The 21,932-nt window shown below is 48.8% G+C and overlaps 1 protein-coding gene across 8 annotated transcripts; it reads left to right on the top strand.

Moving 5' to 3' along the window:
- The first annotated feature begins 541 nt into the window (after positions 1–541).
- Positions 542–18,503, top strand: ZNF75A (zinc finger protein 75A). 8 transcript variants are annotated; one of them, XM_017338713.4, is made up of 8 exons: positions 542–674; positions 3,687–4,210; positions 6,308–6,503; positions 7,539–7,630; positions 8,429–8,555; positions 12,250–12,360; positions 12,541–13,134; positions 18,116–18,503. In XM_017338713.4, the coding sequence occupies exons 2-8, from the start codon at positions 3,800–3,802 to the stop codon at positions 18,289–18,291; spliced, it is 1,707 nt and encodes a 568-aa protein (XP_017194202.3). In that variant the 5' UTR covers positions 542–674; positions 3,687–3,799; the 3' UTR covers positions 18,292–18,503. The 8 variants fall into 8 exon arrangements, with proteins under 8 accessions (XP_017194202.3, XP_017194201.3, XP_008248869.3 ...); XM_017338712.4 differs by having other exon boundaries at positions 12,538–13,134; XM_008250647.5 differs by having other exon boundaries at positions 543–674; positions 12,541–18,248.
- The last annotated feature ends 3,429 nt before the right edge of the window (positions 18,504–21,932 follow it).

Raw genomic sequence — 21,932 nt, 5'->3', positions numbered from 1 at the left:
GTCTCTTCTGTTTTACTTAACAAGAACGCTGGCTACACCCAGTCGACTTCATAATCCCTTGACTGCCAAAGGGTGAGAACCTGGACACTCGGATTCCCAAAACAGGCCTCAGTAAACACTGGGGGAATGCCTGTGCCGCCCCGCGGCGGTGCCGGACCGGCGGGAGGGCAGGAGGGCGGCTGCCGCCACTCGCGAGGTCTCGGTTCCTGAGGAGAAGCAGGCCTGCTCCGCAAGCTAAAACCCGGCCCACGGGAAACCAAGACCGAAACACAGTGGCTGTGAGAGAAGCACCACGCGGCCCAGAACCGGTACCAAGCCCTCGCGGACCGCGGTTCCTGAGCCAACCAGCGCCCCAACAGGGACCGAGCGCCCAGCGCCGCAGTGGGGCTCCCGGGTCGCCCGCCCGCCCGCCCGCCCGCCGGCGACCCCGGCCTCACTCGCTGGCAGCAGCCCTGGCGCTCAGCCCGGGTCGGGGCCGCGTCCCCTCACGCGGCCGCGTCAGTGCCTCAGGGCACCGGGCGGCGCGGAGCCGCGCAGTCACGCCACTTCCGCTTCCGGCCGCGAGCGCGCGGGTCCCGGACTCGCCGGGCGCGGGCGGGGGGCTGCGCTCCTCAGAGCGGCGGGCGGCGGCGGCCTGCGGGGCAGCCCGGGAGAGCGGGGCGCTCCTCAGCGAGGTAACCGCTTCCTCTGATGGTTTCCTTGATTTGAAGAGCCGCGTGGTAGAGAGTGTGTGCGTGGGCGGGAGAGTGCCTGCTTGGCCGTGGTGGCCGGGGCCGGGTCGCCTAAGCCAGGGGCCAGGGGCTTCTTCCGGGTCTCCCACGCGGGTGCAGGGCCCGCGCACTTGGGCATCTTCCACTGCTTCCCCGGGCGCGTTAGCTGGGAGCTGGGTGCATCTGGACTCCAACTGGCATCCGTGTATCCAGTGCAGGCCTGACCCAGTGGGTTGTCCACGGCAGGTAGCTGAGGGCTCTCTGGGACTGGACGGAGCCTGCGACAGGACCCAGTGGACTGGCAGGAGCCAGGCCGCAGGCAGGCGCGGGAAGGAGTCTCATTCCGTGGGCGGGCGCACCCGGCGCTGCTGCCTTGCGCTGTGCCGTACGCGCACCTGTTAGAGTGAACCCGAGTGGGGATGGGCAGCAACCGCCAGGGGCTGCCCCGGGAGAGACGTTTCCCGCTGTCATTTTTGTGGCTGGCAGATGTGACCACGGGAGAGCCAAGAAACGGCGTCTTCTAACGCAAAAACAGAAAGTGCGCATGCACCTGGTCGGGGTGAACAGCGAGGAGCCCAGGAGGAGCCCGGAGCCTGTGGCTTCTTTGAGTACCCATGGCTTCCTGGGCAGGGTTTCCCTGCCGTTTCTGCTAGCTCACAGCGAGAAGGTCGGCTCACGAGGCTCTCTCAACCTCACTTAAAGGTCTAAATGACCCTTGAAGAAATACAAAGTCAGCAGAAGAGCCATTGTAATCACCACCCCTTCCATTTCTCCTTTTATTATTGATACTTTGGAAACAAAAGGCAACTACAATTTTTCCCAGGTCACATAAAGTGAAAATTTTTTTAAAGATTTACTTTATTTATTTGAAAGATAGATTTAGATAGATAGGTCTTCCATCTGCTGATTCACTCCCCAATTGGCCGCAACGGCCGCAGTTGCGCCAATATGAAGCCAGGAACTTCTTCCGGGTCTCCCACGCGGGTGCAGGGGCCCAAGGACTGGGGCCATCTTCCACTGCTTTCCAGGCCATAGCAGAGAGCTGGATCGGAATTGGAGCAGCCCGGACTCGAACCGGCGCCCGTATGGGATGCCAGCGCTGCAGGTGGCGGTTTCCCCGCTACACCACAGTGCCGGCCCCCTGCTCCACTTCTGATCCAGATCCCTGGCAATATGCCTGGGAGAGCAGCAGAGGATGGCCCGAGTTCCTGGGACCCTGCACTCACCTGGGAGACCTGAAAGAAGCTCCTGCCTCCTGGCTGTGGCCAGGCCCAGCCCCAGCTGTTGCTGGGACCAGAGGATGGAAGACCTCTCCCTCTGTCCCTCTGTAACTCTGCCTTTCAAATAAAATAAAATAAAATAAAAACTGGTATACATCATTTGCATAGCACTCTTTGTATGTCTTGCAAAGAAAAGTGATGAGCATCTGAATGCGTAGTTGGAAGATGCTTTCAGAGAAAAAAAAGGCTACTTTCCCTTTAGTTAATTTCCTTTTACTTTCTACCAGTATTCTTATAGAAGAAAAGAGGATATCAGTGTTCCATGAAGTGGAGTTTCCATCTTCACGTGAGGATAAAGGGTCGTGGAAGTTGTGTCCCCTTGAGCTAAAAATGTTGACTTGAGTGATCTGTTAAAATTTAAGAGAAACTCAAATGTTTTCTTACTCTTTTCCTCCTAGATTTGCTTATGGGGGAGATGAGATAGCAAACACACCAGTTATGTCTTTGGATAACCCTAAAACTCCTTTCAGCCAATTTTCTCACCTGTACACCTTTTGTAAAATTTTTTTAAAGATGTATTTATTTTTATTTGAAATGCAGAGTTAGAGCGCACGCACTTCCATCCACTGGTTCACTCCCTAAATGATTGCAATGGCCAGGACTAGGCCAGGCCAAGGCCAGGAGCCTTGGAACTTTATCAGGGTCTCCTGTGTATATGGCAGAGTCCAAGGACTTGGGCCACCTTCCACTGCTTTCTGAGGCCCATTAGCAGGGAGCTGCAGCAGAAGTGGAGCAGCCGGGACATGAAGCGGTGCCCATATGGGATGCCGGCACTGCAGATGTTGCTTACCCCGCTGCAGCACAGTGCTAGCCCTCGATGGTTTTCTGAAGATAAGCTCATTGATTGGCATTGCCTTCTCTGAACTATGCTCTGTTTAAACTGAATAATGGAAAAGAGAGACAAAGTGTCTGGCAGTTGATTTTTTTTAAATTTCTTTTTATTTTCATTGTATTTGAAAGGCAGAGTGAGAGATCATCTATCTGCTGCTTCAAACCCCTGAGTCCCATGCCTGTAACAATGAGGGGCTGAGCCAGGGCAAAGCCAAAAGCCAGAAACTCTGCCTGCGTCTCCCACGTGGGTGGCAGAGACCCAGCTGCTTGAGCCGTCACCTTTAGTTTCCCAGGGTGGACATTAGCAGGAAGCTGAAACCGGGAGCTGAGCTGGGACCGAAACCTTGGGACTCCATATGGAATGTAGGCATCCCCAAGTGTAACATATTCCCAAGTGGTGACAAACCACTGTGACAAATGCCCACCCCATTAGTTGATTTAAAAATAAAAAAAGACATTGCTTTATTTGAAAGGCAAAGTGACATAGAAAGATCTTGGATCCGTTGGTTCACTCCCCCAGATGGCTACAACAGCCGGGTCTCGGCTAGGCTGAAGTTAGAACCAGTCTTTTGAGTTTCCCACGTGGATGACAGGTACTCAAGCGCTTGGGCCACCATCCTTTGCTTTTTGGGTGCATTAGCAGGGACCTAGATTGGAAGCAGAGTAGCTGGGTCTCGGACTGGCTCAGGTAAAGGACGTGGGTGTCACGAGTGACGGCTTATCCCTCTGGGCCACAGCGCCGGCTGCAGGCCGCTGATTAAAGAGAAAGCACGAAGGCCTGTTCTGTTCGTTTTTCTCTCACGGTTGCTATGAGGTTAAGGAGCTGTGACTTTGTTATTGACATGAACTTTTTTTCTGCCCTCAGCGCTCTTGGGAAGAAGATCCTTTCGTTGACTTTTTTGTACCAGAGCGGACGGGCGTCCGTTGTCCACGGTGGCTTCAGTGTGTGTTGGACACAGAGCGCGTTGTTAGAGCAGAATGATGACGGTAGAACTGAAGGTGGCTGCGCATCTGGATCCTCAAATCAGGGCTCTGTGGGAGACCAAGGGGCCTGTGACAGAGCACTGCGGTCAGAGTGAACACTCCGCTCCACAAGCGGACAGTCGCAGTGCTGAGAGCTCTTGCTGGCACTTCCGGAACTTCCACTACCATGAAGCAACTGGACCCCGGGAGGCAGTCAGCCAGCTTCAGGAATTATGCCGTCTGTGGCTGAGGCCAGAGATCCACTCTAAAGAACAGATCTTGGAGCTGCTGGTGTTGGAGCAGTTCCTGGCCATCCTACCTGTGGAGATGCAGAGCGAGATGCAGCAGCAGCGTCCACAGAGCATTGAGGAGGCTGTGGCGCTGTTAGAGCACCTGCAGAGAGAATCTGGTCCAGCGAGGAGTGGGGTGAGGAGACTCGGGACGTGTGACGTGCTGTGAGATGGCGTGAAGGTGACGTGTGATGTGCCATGAGGTGGCATGAAGGATGTGAGTGAGGAGACTCATGACGTGTGATGTGCCGTGAGATGGCGTGAAGGTGACGTGTGATGTGCCATGAGGTGGCGTGAAGGATGTGAGTGAGGAGACTCGTGACGTGTGACGTGCCGTGAGATGGCATGAAGGTGACGTGTGATGTGCCGTGAGATAGCGTGAAGGATGTGAGGAGACTCATGATATGTGGTGTGCAGTGGGATGGCGTGAAGGTGACGTGTGACGTGCAGTGAGATGGCGTGAAGGTGACGTGTGACGTGCTGTGAGGTGGCATGAAGGATGTGAATGAGGAGACTCGTGACGTGTGATGTGCCGTGAGATGGCGTGAAGGTGACGTGTGATGTGCCATGAGGTGGCGTGAAGGATGTGAGTGAGGAGACTCGTGACATGTGACGTGCCGTGAGATAGTGTGAAGGATATGAGGAGACTCGTGACGTGTGGCATGCAGTGAGATGGCGTGAAGGTGACATGTGATGTGCAGTGAGATGGCGTGAAGGTGACGTGTGACGTGCCTTGAGGTGGCATGAAAGATGTGAGTGAGGAGACTCGTGACGTGTGACGTGCTGTGAGATGGTGTGAAGGTGACGTGTGACGTGCCATGAAATGGCATGAAGGTGATGTGTGATGTGCCGTGAGATAGTGTGAAGAATGTGAGGAGACTCGTGATGTGTGGTGTGCAGTGGGATGGCGTGAAGGTGACGTGTGACGTGCAGTGAGATGGCGTGAAGGTGATGTATAACGTGCAGTGGGATGGCGTGAAGGTGACGTGTGACGTACCGTGAGATGGCGTGAAGGTGGATGTGAGTGAGGAGATTCTTGTGTGACGTGCCATGAGATGGCGTGAAGGATGTGAGTGAGGATACTTGGGACGTGTGAGATGGCGTGAAGGTGGATGTGATGTGGTGGGGGGAGTTACCTGAAGATTGAGATGGATTGTATCACTGTTCTCTGGTCCTGTAGGACAGGTAAGGTGGGACTTGAAACCATAGTCCCACAGCAAAAGTCATGCCACATCTAGAGATCATGGTAGAGACTGGCTTTAGAGAAAGAGAAATTTGTTTTTTTGTTTGTTTGTTTTTGTTTGTTTATTTAACCTTTTTTGGACCCAGAGTGAATGAGGTGATAAGCCTAGTTCTGCCTTGACCACGACTCAAGTTCTTAGAACAGAAGTAAAGGCAGTAAAGAATTGGCGGTAGGAGCAGTTCCAAGAAAGGGAGACTACTTAGAGACCACAGAAGAGAAGAACAGTAAAGAGAAGGAAAAGTCAAACAATTGGGCAAGACTGCAGAGAGAAGAAGTAGAAGAAAGGGAAACAGAGCGCTGGAAAGAAGAAAAATCGCAGCAGAGCAGCTGTCGGAAGGAAGGCCCTGAGGGAGAGTGTCCTCCCTACGCAGACAAGAGCCTCCCTTGCCCTGCTTGGTGATTTGCGCTTGGCTTTGCTGACAGGTTGGGAACCAGGGAGTGCACGAGGATAGGTGGCAACACACTGCTGGCTTCGGGCCTCCTGTGAAGAGTACAGAGCAAGACATACATGTATTCATTCAAATCATTTGGAGGTAGCTTGGAGCCACTTTTCCTCTTCCTTTTTTTTTTTTTTTTTTTTTCCTGCTCTGTCCCCATTCTCTGTGAAAACCTTCCTTGGCCATAGGAACATGTGATGGGGAAATGTTTTTATTCAGTGCCTTGATTTTTAGGGAGAAATAGCAAAAACAAAACAAAACAAAACAAAAAACCACTAAGGCAGAGATTTAAGTGACACCCAAGTCTGACACGGCCATGTGAGACTAGGTGGCCTGCCCAGGCCTGCTGGTGTCCGGAGCTGGACTGTGTGCGGAGAGGTGGGGGCTGCTGTGTTGGAGGGCTTTTTAATTTCTCCAGGTTTGTGGAGAGTTCTTTGTGGAATAGGGGCACAGTCTCTTCAGATTCTTTTGTCATTCCCCGTGGTGTCTCACACTTTCCGAGTCCGGGCTGTATACTTGTTGCTGTGGTAATGAGGATGGGAATTCTCTCTAGGTTGCAGTCTCTGAGCTGGAGCAGGAGGCAGTGCCTTCGGAAGAAGCAGTGGAAGTCTCAGGCTTGAAGCTGAAGGCAGCAGAGACCCAACCAGGGAGCAAGTCCCTGCGTGAAGATGTTTGGAATTCATACCAGGGTCTACAGCGACAACCGGACAGGATCACTGAGAAAGGAGCTGGACCTGTTTCTGAGAGGGGTAGGAGCTTTATGATAGTAATTTCCTTCTGGGATCTGCCATAATAGTTTGTTCAGCCAAGATGTCATAGGCGTTCTCTGGGAGCTGTAACAGCAGCCATGACAGCAAGTAAGACGTCCCACCAGGCACTGGTAGAATGCAGCAGCTATGGGTGCAGGTGGGGGTTGCCTGCAGTGCAAAAAGAAACAGCCAAACCACAGGACCCTGGTATTACTCCTTAGAAAACTGGAGAGGAAGGAAAAAAAACAGGAAGGCTTGGAACCACCTTGTCCTTAAAAATGCAGAAGAAATTGGGATCAAGCTAGCGCCCCTATGGGATGCTGGTGTTGCATGCAGAAGCTCAACCTGCTGTGCCAAAAGTCTAACTCCTCCTGAGTTTTTTTTGGTTTTTTTTGGATAGGCAGAGTGGACAGTGAGAGAGAGAGACAGAGAGAAAGGTCTTCCTTTGCCGTTGGTTCACCCTCCAATGGCCGCTGCGGCCGGCACGCTGCGGCCGGCGTACCATGCTGATCCGAAGGCAGGAGCCAGGTGCTTCTCCTGGTCTCCCATGGGGTGCAGGGCCCAAGCACTTGGGCCATCCTCCACTGCACTCCCTGGCCACAGCAGAGAGCTGGCCTGGAAGAGGGGCAACCGGGACAGAATCCAGCGCCCCGGCCAGGACTAGAACCCGGTGTGCCAGCGCCGCAAGGAGGAATATTAGCCTGTTGAGCCACGGCGCCGGCCTCTCCTGAGTATTTTTAAATACTTTCACTTTCTGCCTAACTCAGAGCTGTTTATGTCATGAGAAGAGAATGAAAGGATTTTTTTTTTTTTTTTTTCTCAACAAACAGGGAACAGTCAACTGTGGCAACGGGGAAATGGTTCTGGGGCTGATAGATAACTTGGTTCTTATTTATGGAGAGGCCACGTCTGGTACCACATAGAAGGCTTATAAAGGTGTGGCATCTCTGCTGGAAGAATCGGGATCTTCTAGGTTAGAGATGAGCTCAGCGTGTTCACAAGAAGAAATTTCCTCTGGCCCTTTTCCACCCACAGCTCTGCCTGCTCCACAGACCCTAGCCTTTCCTGAGCAGACACACACCAGAGACTGGACAGTGGCGCCTGAGCTTGTCTTGCCGGAGTCCCAGGTGAGCTGTCCTTGCAGCCAGGCAGGGCTGCCTGCGCCTCACCTGTCTGCCCCTCCCTGCTGCGCGAGCTTCATTTTGCCCAGGAGGGGCTCGGAGGCTTGTTAGCCCCAGATCTTCCCTGGGGAACTGGGTACCTCCCAAGATGATTGCTAATCCATTGGTTCCTGTATGCTTTCTCATTTTTAAAAATACGTTCATGCGTGGTGGTGGAGATATAGTCTGAGAAATGTGTCATTAAGTGACTTTTCATTGTGACAGTATCGTAGAGTGGACTTAATCAAACTTAGTTGATATAGGTCATGTCCAGAATCTGATGGGGCCTCTTGATAGCCCGAAGAAACAAGGTAAGCACAGGATACATGAGGCTGCTGAGTAGCATGGCATTCTGTCTTGGAGTACATTTTTCTTATAAGCAGAAATAATACACTCTAACAAAAATATTCTTTAAAAAATCTTTTAAAAAGATAAGTGTTATAGTAAATAACATACACCAGTAAATAACATAGTTGCTGTTGCTATCAAGTGTTCTGTACTGTTTGTAATTATATACATCTGGCAGTATAGCATCACCACAGACATAGAACGCATTGTACTGTGACGTCACTAGGCCATAGGAACTTTTCACCTCCTTATCGTCTTTCGGGAGCACTGTGTTATGTGTGGTGTGACGCTGGCTGCAGCGTCGTGCCACAGCACGCGAGTGTAGTCCTGTAGTGTTGATTCCTTCCGTTGATCGCCAGGTGGTCAGGCTGCTTCTGTAGTGGTGAGTACTGAGCCCGAGTCCGTTCTCTTCTCTAGAGCTTGTTGACTTTTGAAGAAGTGGCCGTGTATTTTTCCCAGGAAGAATGGGAGTTACTGGAGCCCACTCAGAAGGCCCTTTACGATGCTGTAATGCAGGAAAACTATGAGGCTGTCATCTCTCTAGGTAAAGCTTCTCCCTTCCCTTTGCGTAGGAGTTGAGTAAACCGTCCTGTTCTCCCCTTGAGAGTCCCGCTCTCTGTCAGCTGATTCACCCTCATCTGGAAGGGGTGAAGGAGGGGAAGGATGTATACAGACACCCGAGGAGCTTCTGCCCCACGCGCCTGCTCATTTCTTATCCTGAACTTCTTTGTCCCTTCCTCCCCCTCCTTTTATGTGCTTTTCTCATGTCTTTCCCATGTTGGCAAAAGGCAGCACCATTTGCCCATACTTCAGGCTGGACAACATGGGGGTGAGGCTTTGCTCTGGTGTTTCCATCATCCCTACAACCAGTTCGTCACTAGTCCTCTTAACTCAACTGTCAGTTGGGTGCAGCCGTGTCTCAGCCTCCTACACTGTTAACATCCTGGTCTCAGCCTGTTGGACCTGGTCACTGGCTTGCTCCTGCCCCCTCCTGCTCCCGCCATAGCAGTCTGTTTTCCACACAGTAGCCAGAGTGATCTTTTAAAATCTTGATCAAGTCATGACATTTCTCTGTTTGCAAACACTGCAGTGACGTCTTGTATTCAGGCCCAGAACCCTTCACAAAGCGGTTGTACTCATCTCTCTGCCCTCATCTCCTGCTACTTTAAGCCTTTGCTCGTCTTCTTTAGAAACACTGATCTTATGTTTGGATTTGCCAAATGCATTTCTGTTCCTTTTATTTGGCACACTGAAGTCCTCGATTACTTCATTTTCAATCATCCTTAAGTTTTGCCCAACACAAACAATTTATGTCACACGAGGGAAGGAAGAACAGGGCTTTTTATTAACTGCACTTATGAATACCAAGGATCATCGCCTGAGGAACCAGTTCCCGGGAGCTGATAGATTCTTCGTTCTAATCTAGAAGCCTCTCTCTCTATCACGTAGACACCTGTGAAGGTGTGAAGGTGTCCCATTTCTGCTGAAAGAACTGGGGTCTTCTGTGTTTTAGAAATGACCTGAGGGTATTCATAGTCAGAAACGAGAGACATTCCCCTGGCTTTTTCCCACCTATGGCGCTGCCTGCTCAACATTCTAACCTTTCCTGAGCAGACACACACTGAAGATTGGACAGTGGCAGCTGAGCTCCTCCCGCCAGTCCCAGGTGAGCTGTACTTTCAGCTGCTTGGAACTGCCCCAGCTTCACCTCATCTGCCTCTCCCTGCTGTCCGGATTGCCCTGCAGGTGTCAGGAGGCATGTCATGCAGATGTTCTGGACAAACAGGCTTAGCTAGGGGGAACTGGACGTCTCCCACACCGTTTGTTGAACCCTCGGCTCCTCCCTTTCTACCTTCATGTATATACTTATATATGAAATCATATACGGTTAATATAGTGCAGTTGATCGCCAGGTGGTCAGGCTGCTTCTGTAGTGGTGAGGACGAGCCCCCAGTCCATTCTCTTCTCTAGAGCTTGTTGACTTTTAGAGAAGTGGCCATGTGTTTTCCCAGGAAGAATGGGAGTTACTGGAGCCCATTCAGAAGGCCCTTTACGATGCTGTAATGCAGGAAAACTATGAGGCTGTCATCTCTCTAGGTAAAGCTTCTCCCTTCCCTTTGCGTAGGAGTTGAGTAAACCGTCCTGTTCTCCCCTTACTGAGAATGAACTCACAAGAGAGAGTCCCACTCTTCTGTTAGCTGATTGGTTCTTGACTGGAACGTGTGAGGAGGGGAAGATGTATCCAGGTAACCTGTTGAGCTTTTTCTCAATGTACAAACTCATTTCTCATCCTATGTAAAATTTTTGATTCCTCCTCTTTGTTGTCTCCCAAACCTGCTTTTCAATTTCTGTCCAATCTTATTAATGAGCACCACTGTTACTTGGGTAATTGCTTGGGTAATTGCCAGCCTTTACCCTGATCTTGCTGCCATACCCCACTACTTTACTTACTGCTCTCTTTCTTAGCTCCATTTTCACTTTATATCCTGAGTCCAACCGTGTCTCAATGTCTTGCTCATTTAGCATCCTCGTCTAAGCAAGTGTCATCTTGAACCAGATCTACCTCTAAAGCTTCCTTGCATGTTTTTTTTTTAAAGATTTATTTTATGTGAAAGGCAGAGTTAACACAGAGAGGGGGAGAGACAGAAAGAGAGAGAGAGAGAGGCCATCTGTGGGCTAACTCCCCAAATGACTGCAGCAGCCAGGGCTGGGTCAGGAAGCCAAGAGCCAGGAATTGCATCCTAGTGTCCCATGTAGGTGGCGGGGTCCCAAGCACATGGGCCAGTTGTGCTGCTTTTTCAGGTGCATTAACTGGAAGTTGGACTGGAAATAGAGTAGGTGGGACGCAGTTGACACTCTGATAATGGGATGACAGCGTTATAACCTGATGGGCCATAATACGAGCTCCTCCTCTTTTTTCTGTTGAGATTTATTATTTATTTGAAAGGCAGAGAGAGAAGATCTTTCATCCTCTGGTTTCACTCCCCAAATGACACAATGGTCAGAGTGGGCTAGGCTGAAGCCAGGGCCCAGTGCTCCATCCAAGTCTCCTATGTGGGTACCAGGGGCCCAAGCACTTGGGACACGTTCTGCAGTTTTCCCAGGCAAATTAGGGAGCTGGCTTGGAAATAGAATACCAGGACTTGAACCAGGCATTGCAATATGGGATGCAGGCATGCCAGGCAACAGCTTAATCCACTGCACCACAGTGCTCTCCCCTAGAGCATAATCCCATTAGAATGTAAGCTTCAGGGCCGGTGCGTGGTGTAGTGGGTAGAGCCGCTGCCTGCAGTGCTGGCATCCTATATAGGTACCAGTTTGAGTCCTGGTTGCTCCAGTTCTGATCCAGCTCTCTGCTGTGGCCTGGGAAAGCAGTGGAAGATGGCCCAAGACCTTAGGCCCCTGTACCCACGTGGGAGACCTGGAAGAAGTTCCAGGCTCCTGGCTTTGAATCAGCTCAGCTCTGTCTGTTGCTGCCATCTGGGGAATGAACCAGTGGATGGAAGACCTCTCTCTTTCTCTGCCTCTGCCTCTGTGTAGTTCTGCCTTTCAAATAAATAAATAAATCTTTAAAAAAAAAAAAAAGGAATATAAGCTTCATTAAATGAGGGAATTTTGTCTTCACCACTATATTCCAACCTGATATGGCACACTGTAGTCACTCAATAAATATTTATTCAACAAATGAGCCATAAATACCTTCTGTACCTGGCAGTCTCTGTTTAGAAAAAATAGACCAAGTGATTTTTATCTGGGTGTATAACTCTCCTGTTCCAAAGACTGGTGGTAAATGAAAAGGTCCTATGTTAGCGGTGAATTGGATGTGTGCTTTATGATACATGACTCACTTTATCCTTTCCCCTGGCTCTTGTAAACCTGGTCTTGTCCATCATGGGTCCTATTGCTATTTAAGGGTTGTTGGGACCAGCATAGGTCCCTGCAACCTCCGGAACTTAGTTCCCCTTGGTCAAACGTAAAATATTCTTGATGGCAGAAGAGAAGGAGTGTGCACTGTGTTCCCATTCCCTAGCTCCTTTGTATTAAATACCTTAGGTTTATTTCTTGGTCTCTGCTTTTTCATGTCTACCCATAAATGCCAGATAATGTGAACATGATACTGGACTTGGGTAACATACTACACAATTGCCCTTACTCTTCTTCCTGAAATAGTCTGGAATTAAGGAGCCTGTTCACTGTTACGCTGTTAGTCTGACTCCTTCCTTTTCTCCACTTCACAGCATTATTTGTGCTTCCCAAACCGAAAGTGATCTCCTGTTTAGAGCAAGGGGAAGAACCATGGGTTCGAGGAGCCCTGGAGATCCAGCATGGTCTTGGGGAGCCTCCTACAGGTAAATCCGTCACGAGAGGAGGTATTTGTGTCTTCATACAAACCTTTGTGTGGGCTTAACATTTTAAGATTCTGCTCATGGTTGTGTGTGTGTGTTAATCATTACTGAATTCTTCTTTCTATTCCTATGGTTTTCTTGTTCTGGGATACAGATAGCTGATTCTTACGTTTATTCCAGCAGGAGTAAAGCTCAAAAATGACACTGAGAATCATCAGCCTCTATGTCCTTCTGACTTAGAAATACGATCTCCAGGAAACATAGTTTCAAAGAAAGTCAAGGTGAAAGTTGCCCAGAAAACAGCAGGCAAAGAAAATCCGGGTGATTCTCACAGAGTGGGGAAATGGAACGGAGAGTTTCCAGTGAAGAAAAGAAAGAAACTCACACCCTGGAAACAAGAGCTGCTGAGACTTATGGATCTTCACAAGAAAGACCGTGCAGGAGAGAAGCCTTTTAAATGTCAGGAATGTGGGAAAAGCTTCAAAGTTAGCTCTGACCTCATTAAGCACCAAAGAATCCACACTGAGGAAAAACCTTATAAATGTCAGCAGTGTGATAAGAGGTTTAGATGGAGTTCAGATCTCAATAAGCACTTAACAACACACCAAGGAATAAAACCATATACATGCTCATGGTGCGGGAAAAGCTTCAGTCAAAATACAAATCTACACACACACCAAAGAACTCACACAGGAGAGAAGCCCTTTACCTGTCATGAATGTGGAAAAAAGTTCAGTCAGAACTCCCACCTCATCAAACACCGGAGAACCCACACGGGTGAGCAGCCGTACGCCTGTGGCACTTGCAAGAGAAACTTCAGCAGGCGCTCGAGCCTTCTGAGACACCAGAAGCTTCACCGGCAAAGGGAAGCTTGTCCAGTGTCCTCGTGCTGAAGAGATGCACCGAATGGAGACCCTAACGTGTGTGTGTGGTGTGTGTGTGTGTGTGTGTGTGTGTGTATACATACACAAACACCCACAGAATCATGAAGCATGAATAATTTTTCACCGTTCAGGAATTTGGTGGTGTAGATGTAGAAAGGAATCAGGTGGGCCGTGCAGGGAATAAGTTGTACTGCTCGCTGTGTTTCCTCTCAGGAATTCCTTATCCAGAGGGGCGTTCCAAGAGCATTCTGAATAAGGGAGAAGGCTGCTTGGGGATTATACTTACGGAAAAACAGCAAATTCAGCTTTAAAAAGCAGATGCGGCCAGCCAGTATCTTCTGTGTCATCTAAACATACATGGTAGAAACATTTGTAGCTGGCCTTCCGGAACAGAAAGCACTAACGTGTGTTTCTGTGCATACTGTTGTCTTCAGGGTAGCATGCTTAACAGTTTCAGCAGTTTCATGAGGCAGAAATGAATTGTACTACAAAGTGTCCCAAGGACAAAATTGGATTTTTCTTCCTTTCTTTTGTCATGGACACTGTTCACAAAAGAACATCACTTCAGTTCCTTGTATTTTTTAGCACCTTTAGCTCTTGAATTCTCAGTAAAACTGTGGTGAAATTGTATTTACTTCAGCATTAGGGAATCTACCAGATAAACTAAAAATGCACTATTTTATGTTTCTTATTGGTGGTTGGAAATTGGAAAACATTTCTAATGAAGTCATATGGAAATGAGTTAGAATTTGTGGCCATGAGATGTATGTTAGAGGTGAAGAATTTTCTACAGTAAAAGAAATTAGACTGATTACTTACCTCACAATATCAGTAGGATGAAGTAGCCATACAAATTAGCACTTCCCTGAGACCTGAAAAAATGGTTCAATATCAGCATCTCAGGCTTTTATTTACATTTTAATTTGTGCTTTGATTGTTGGTGAGAACGAGAGGTGCTTTGTTTATGAGAACTGTAGTGTGTATATCCTGCAGGCAGCATTCTGTGGCTTCTTGCTGTGGAGACCTGGGCATCCAGGGAGCAGGAGACCAGCTTCCCAAAAGGAAAGGTTTGTTGGGCAAGAAAAGACAAGTCCACATCCATGACATCCATGATGTTGGGTTTTACGGTGTCAGCTGTCAAAGGGGTAGGGTCTGCCTATCTGCCCCAGCACAGCATTTAACAAAAGGCTGAGTCATAGCTTCTGTGGGCTGCTGAAAGTCCACAGCCTGTGGGTTTTCTTATAATATCTGTTTAGCTACAACAGTAACCCAGTGTGTTCCTGTTAGAGGTTTTAGGTATATCAGGAAAAAGGTTAAAGAAATGATCTCTTCCAATCTCTGATTTTTAAGTACAGACTTGTTCAAGACTCCTTCTCTAGAGTCTGTGGGCTGCCACATAGCCTCATCAACCAGGTGTGAAGGCAGACTTAGTGGAAGACAGGTTATCCTTACACAGCTAGCCTGAGTGACGTTGTAGTGTCTGTAGTTTAAAAAACATTCCTGTTTCTTGATTGGTTACTGAAGCACTTTGACATCTCCCTTTTCTATGTAAATAAGGAATACTACTCAGGGTTGTTCTGGGGGATTAGATGAGTTGGTGAATGTAAAATACCCAAAACAGAGCCTGGCCCCCAGTAGGTACATGGTTAGTGTATGTTTCTTTCTGTTTCCCCTGCCCCCAGTGATAAGTGGGGCTAATTGATGACATTAAAGACGCAGATGCGTTTGTGGCTTTGACAACTCCATTTAGGTGCTGAGCACTGTGGCAGTGTTCTGCTAAGCTGATTTCCTCCTTGGCTTCATCGCTGCACAAGAGCCACCTGAGCTTTTGGCCGTTCGTTCTTAGCAATTTTTATTCTGAGATTAATTATGTGAAGTATTATTTGTTTAAGAACACTTCTATTTATTTGAAAGACATAGAAATCCTCCATTTATTGGTTCATTTTCCAGGTGCGTGCAACATGGGACAAGACCAGGCCAAGGTCAGGAGTTCAGAATGTAACACAGGTCTCCCTCACCGGTGGCAGAGACTTTAGTGCCTGGGCTATCACTTGCTTCTCAAGATGTGCACTAGCAGAAAGCTGGAATTGGAAACAGAGTTGGGAAGCAGGCACTCCGACAAGGGGTGTGGGCATCCCAAGCAGCATCTTAACCACTATGCCAGACACCCCACAAGTTTAGTACAGGCAGCCCTGAAGCTCTGGTCTGCATAATTCTTACACCTCACCCTTAGACTCCAGGATTCTTTCTCTTCTTCCAGGACATGTGTGGGTGTCTTTCTGGTTTTGCATTTATTCAGTTTAATGAGGGTCTGCCATACGCTAGGCACTGTCTGGGCTCTGAAAGCATAGCAGTGGGTAAGAGACAATAATGCATCCCCTGGTGGAACCTGTATTTTAATAAGCAGCAAAAAGTAGAATAAATAGTATTTGCTTTCCGCAGTAGGGTTATGAGATAGTTTTGGCCGATGGATTGTGAGCAAAAGCCTCATTTCTAGGCTGAAGCATTTATTTGCTGTTTCAAAATTCCAGTGCTCCCCTTTCCTGCTTGGACAGCACGTGGGAGGAACCAGGAAATCTGATCCAGCGTCCCTGGGTCTGCAGTGGGTTTTGCAGGAATGAGAAATTGTGTGAAACCACTGAGAGATCAGTGCTGTGTGTTTCTGCAGCGTTCTCTGGGCTGTCTTAGTAGAGCTTGGGGTATGGCACTTGCGGGAGGTGGCTGTTTTAGTGAAGCCCAGGAACATTCCCTTTTTTGTTCACCTGGCCTTTGGCCCTCAGAAGGGATCTAGTTTTTAGGTGCATAGCTGAGCTTATGAAACTGATGGGAACACTTAGGAGCCTACAATGGTCTTCCCCCCCAAGATTTATCCATTTACTTGAAAGAGTGAGGGAGAGACACAGAGAGGTCTTCCATCTGCGGTTTCACTCCCCAGATGACCACAATAGCTAGGGCTAAGCCAGGAGCCTGGAGCTTCACCTGGGCCTCCTTTATGGGTGGCAGGGGCCATCCTCCACTGCTTCCCCAGGTGCATTAGCAGGGAGGTAAGTTCAAAGTAGAGCAGCTAGGACTTGAATCCGCACCCATATGGATGCCAGTGCAGCAGATGGTGGCTTAACCCACTGAGCTACAGCACTGGCCCCTACAGTTACAGAGAAGACATTGCTTTCTGGGACAAATCAAGTGGACAAGGCAACCGTCCTGCCCTTCCATCTGATCTGTTCCACTTCCCTTACTCTTGGCCTCCCTTCGCTCCACTGCCTCACGTGCTTCAGGTGGGTGGGTGGATGGACAGGGAGAGGGTAAAGGTTGCCTTCCATTCCTTTAGTGAGTGCCGTGGACTTGAAAGAATGGTTCAGTAACGCTTCCTGTCATATCTTCCATGAGTCGCACCTCAGAAGAGACCTGGGACAAGAGCAGATTTGCCAGGTTAGGGGAAGGTGGATGTTCTTGCTGTGCTGTGTGGTGACAGGAGAGGCTTGGACAGGACTAGGAGCAAAACAGTTCCAGCTGTGGAGTGATGACTGCAGTAACTTAGCTGCCAACCAGCGGCACAATGACCCACAACAGCTTAGGCTTGGGGTTTGGGGTCTAAGTTGGAAGAATAGATTCCTGTAGCTTTGTCACAGGGATGATTAGAGTTTACTTAAAAAAACAAAACAAAACAAACAAACAACAACTCTTTGGGTTTGGTTTACAAATGAGAGACACAACCCTAGATTCAGCAGTTAGTACTAAAGTTCTCACAAATACGTTCTCCACAACCTACTAGACGGTTTCTAGGATTTCTAGGAAGCCAGAGGGTGCTTTATTTTGGTTTGTTCAGATAGCAGCCTTACAGTGGTTCCAGGGTTACTTCTGAGAACCTTTGACCCAGTCTACACCCCCTTGCACTTCCTTGTATCCGTCTAAGGGCCACAGTGCTGGGACCATCGGAGCTCATTAAACAAGACATTCAAGTTGATCAGATTATCTTTTATCTGGAAGGAAAGGACAAGAGCATTTAGAATCAAACTAAATATCAAAACTAAAACACCGGGGCCAGCAGTAGAATAGTAGGATAGCTGTGGTGTAGTGGGTAGAGCTGCTGCCTAGAGTGCTGGCATCCCATTTGGGGACCAGTTCAAGTCCCGGCTGCTCCACTTCCGATCCAGCTCTCTGCTATGGCCTGGGAAAGCGATAGAGGATGGCCTACATCCTTGGGCCCCTGCACCCTTGTGGGAGACCCGGAGGAAACTCCTGGCTCCTGGCTCTGGATCACCACAGCTCCAGCTGTTTCAGCCATCTGGGGAGTGAACCAGTGGATGGAAGACTTTATTCTCTCTGCCTCTGCCTCCCTGTAACTCTTGTCTTTCAAATAAACAAACATTTTTTCAAAAATGGAAATGCCTAAGATTTCTATCAGTTCTGAGACAATTGAGTGTTGAATTGCTGTGCAGTTTGGCAGGAAGAACGCTGAGCAGCTACTGCCAAGTAGACAGTCATGATAGCAAAAGATTGAACTCCGTAAAGGTTTTTCCAAACATTTTCCAAGTGTTCGTGAGGAGCTTCTGCCTTTCTGGTCAGTTGTCACTTGTGTAATGGATCAAGTACTCCCATTGATGTTACTCCTCTCCAGGAGGTCTTTGTAGTGCAGAGTGGAGTACTTGCTGGAGCTCTCCCCACCATGCTTACCTTGGGCTGGCTTCTCCGCTGGGTGGACTCTGAAGTGCCCTCCTGGAAAGTGTTTCCTCTAGGAAAACACGGAAGCTTTACCCAAACTCTGTTTCTGTGTTCTTCCCAGGAGGAATCCACCCAAACAAGTATAAAAGCCTGTTTTTGTTGCCGTCTTTTCTGCACTTGTTCTTTGTGTATCTTTCCTTGTACCACGGCAGGCACTGGCGCATCTACCAAACCTGCTCTCTTGCGTAGGTTTCCATTGTGGATGAATCCTCCATGGGGAATGATGTGGAGTCTACACGGACGTGCTATCTGTAATCAACCACATATAAAGTTTTCTCCTGTATATGACTGTGTGTACGTTGTCTGTCTACTTCCTGTGAAAGGTTAAACAAAGTAGCTCTTACACTGCTTTTCAGATTTAGGAAAATTGTCAGAATCTCTTCTCATTTCTCCCACGGGATGGCGAATCTTGAGTTGCACCAGCCTTGGCACTAACAAAAAGTTCAATTGCATTGTGTTTGTGTACATCTTCAAGGAAAAACTAAGAAAATGTGTGTTTAAAACCAAAAGATGTAATATTTCCAACATAATTTTTGCACCAAACCTTTGTCCATGACTTGTACCAACATCTGAATGGTTTTAAAGGATTTGAAACAATGCCAAACAGAAGGATAGTTAATATTTATGAGTAAAATTAAGTATTGCATAAGACAGTTTCTCTCAGAGTGTTGGGAACACCTTTGCTGCACAGTGACGATGCCATTCTGGCTGCCTGCCTCGCATGCTGCAGCGCCCGGGTTTCTGTTCTGACCCTACTTCCAGTTTTAGCCTCCTGCTGCCGTGCACCCTGGGAGGCAGGGGTGATGGCTCTGTTACTTGGGAGACTCAGATTGAATTCAGGTCGCTGGCTCTGGCATAGCCCAGTCCTGGCTGTTGTGGGTATCTGGGGAGTGAGCCAGCAGATGGAAGATCTCTCCGAGTTGGTCTTGGGCTCTAACTCTGCATGTCAATTTTCTTTTTTTTAAAGTTTAGCCTTAAGAATGCTTGCTTGTTTGTTTTTTTTTTTTTCTTTTTAAATATTTTTTTTTTTTTATTTGAAAGGTGGAGTGGCAGAGGCAGAGAGAGAGGTCTTCTATCTCCTGGATCACTCCCCAAAAGGCCACAATGGCCAGAGCTGCACCGATCCAAAGCCAGGAGCCTGGAGCTTCTTTCAGGTCTCACATGTGGAGGCAGGGGCTCAAGGACTTGGGCCATCTTCTGCTGCTTTCCCAGGCCACAGCAGAGAGCTGGATCAGAAGTGGAGCAGCCAGGACATGAACGGCAAATGGAGGCTTAGATTCCTATGCCACAGCACCAGCCCCTGTTTATTCTACTTAGAGGAGAAAATCATATTTCTTATTTATTTTTTTAATTAAGAGACACTTCTGCAATCTTCTATTCTTGTGTCTCTTCCAACATCCCACATTTTAGAATGTAAAGTTTCCCAAGGCACAGCTCTGACAGTCTTAATCCGCTGGTTCCCTCTTCCCTTACCCTGCCCTCATAAGGCCGTCACATCTCTGGCCATTCGCTTAGTGGCCCACATCCACAGCTGAGAGTCATGTGATGCGTTTGCTTGTCTTCCTTCATTAGTGTTCACATCAGGAGGCTGGGGCTTCGTCTCATGCAGTCTTGTGTCTTCATGGGACTGACACAGGAATGAAACAAGGAAAACTGCTGTGGTCAGCTGATCCCTGGCTTTGATTACCCAGGACACCCTGCTTTCTCCAGGTATCAGATGCTCAGTGGACGTGTAATGGCCACCCTTCCTGGTCTTGTTCTTCCCCAGGACTGGAAGAACAGGCAGGTCCTCTGGAGAGCTCACAGAGAATTCTCCTGTTGGGGATAAGAATTTCTAAGTGATCATTCTATCCATGTGAACTTCCAATCCCAGAATTCAGGGCAGCTGTGAGATGGGAAGACTAGATTTTGTTGTGTCTGGAGAAAGGCAGCTCTGCCCAGGTTGCTCAGTGCCTTGGAAGCGCCTGCTGCCTCTGCTCTCTGGAGCTGCCACACTGAGGCGAGTACAAGGATCCGGAAGAAGCCCCAGGATCTGACTGTCGGTGAGTTCCAAACGCATACGTGGAGGACACAGAGATGCCAGGAAAAGCTGTCCTGCTCCCAGGTAAAGTTGGGACAATGGCTTGCATGAGGAGAGAGTTAGAGGACTTTGAGCATTTGTGTTTGCAATGTGAAGCTGGGGGGTGGGGGCAGTTGAAGGAGAGGAGTGTAAGTGTTTGTGGAGGCCCTGGTGGTGGTGTTTGCGTGACGCCTGACTTTTCACAGCAGTGCCCTGTGGAATCGGGACAGTGCTGGCCTGGTTAGCTCCATGACCATGACAGGAGCCAGAGAAGACAGCAGTCTTAGTAGAACAAAACCAGGTCCCAGTCGCCTGTCGGTGAAATGCCACTTCCACACCACACGGCTTCCTGGCTGGTGGCGCAGTGCTGCTGTCAGAGAGGAGACAGTTGAAGCTGAGATCTGGGAAGACGTGGCTACTGGGACAGAGCAAGAAGCCCTGCTTCCTCTTTCAGATGCTGACCTGGAAACATCCCTCTCGCGGGCTCAGCCGTAAGGAATCACTTCTCCAAGGTCAACGCATCCTGTTCTGCTCAGCATCTTCTGTACCCAATGGAAGATAAAGTGTTCCGGCAAGAGTGTGCTCATTAACTTCCAACAGCTGCCCCAGCGATGAGTGGTTTGGAAGCAGGGGTTGCAGGTGGCACTTTTACAAAGCTGCAAACTCCAGTATAATATCTTTGAAATTCAAGCTCATTGTTCAGGATCTTATCTATCCTGGCATTGTGCCAGTTTGCAAAAAAACAAACAAACAAAACCAGTTATATAGGCCAAAATGGAGGAAGTGATTGCCTTACAATGTGTCAGACAAACACAGAAAGATTGGGGTTCCTGATTCATAGATAAGAGGTCCATGAGAATTAAGAGGAAGAAACCAATTGCTGCCCATGTGGTGGAGGAACAGACAAGTAGAGCGGGTTTCGTAATACCCATTCTTCCCCTTCTGCCCTCTGAGGCAGCCTCCCAAGCTCCATCCCACCAACACCCTGGCCGCTTAGGTAAGCCCTCGTGATCGCAAAGAAGAGCGTAAAGACCAGGGCACTGGCATCTCCGGCAGTGCTGTCACTCAACTGAATCCTGTCTGTTTGCTTGACTTGTCGGGGGCCGGGAATCCTTTCTTGGGGATGACCTCTGCTCTCAGAAAGAGCTCCGTTCTTTCTCTAATTATCCCCTCAGCATTAGCCGGGACGCTCTTCCCTCCCAGTCACCTCGTGTGTCCTGGGAACAATCCCTCCTCTAACCATTCTCAGGCCCAAGGGGTCTGAGACGCAGGAGGCGCCAGGCACACAGCAGTGTCTTCCTGGAGGCGGAATCCTTAACCCCGTCTCCCCTCTGTGCTGCAGCCTCACTCCTTTTCCTCAACCACCACATTCACGTTCACGATGAGTGTGCACACTCGCACATGCATAAAGCTGCAGCAGCTCCTGCTTCCCACGAGCTGAACTCCCTGGTTTGGTTAAAGGCCTTTCATCCTCTGACAAGCCTCTTTTTCTCCTCTCTCCAAGTTCACTTATCCTCCAGGCAGTGCCAGGAGGCCTTTTTATTTTTCAAATAGGATTTATTTTTTTAGAGCAATTTTAAATTTATAGTGAAACTGAGCAGAAGGTAGAGGTCCCGTATGCTGTCTTCCCCACCCCCACACTCAGACTCCCCTTCTGTAGGCATCCCCAACCAAAGGGGTATAGAATCAATGCACCTGTGCTGACCCGTTGTCACTCAAGGCCTATAGTTTACATTAGAATTCACAGTTGGTGTTGTATCTTCTGTGGGTTTTGACAAATGTACAATGAAATGCATGTCTATAGGATCATAAAGAATAATTTGATTACCCTAAAAATTCTCATTCATCCCTCTCTCCCCATGGACTCCCAGCGACCACCGTTCTCTTTTCTAGAGTCTCATCTAGTTGGA

This window comes from Oryctolagus cuniculus, chromosome 19 (assembly GCF_051225735.1).
Source record: "Oryctolagus cuniculus isolate XC-2025 breed Fujian yellow rabbit chromosome 19, ASM5122573v1, whole genome shotgun sequence".
In the NCBI taxonomy this organism is placed as follows: Eukaryota; Metazoa; Chordata; class Mammalia; order Lagomorpha; family Leporidae; genus Oryctolagus; species Oryctolagus cuniculus.
This window is presented reverse-complemented; position numbering and strand designations above follow the sequence as displayed.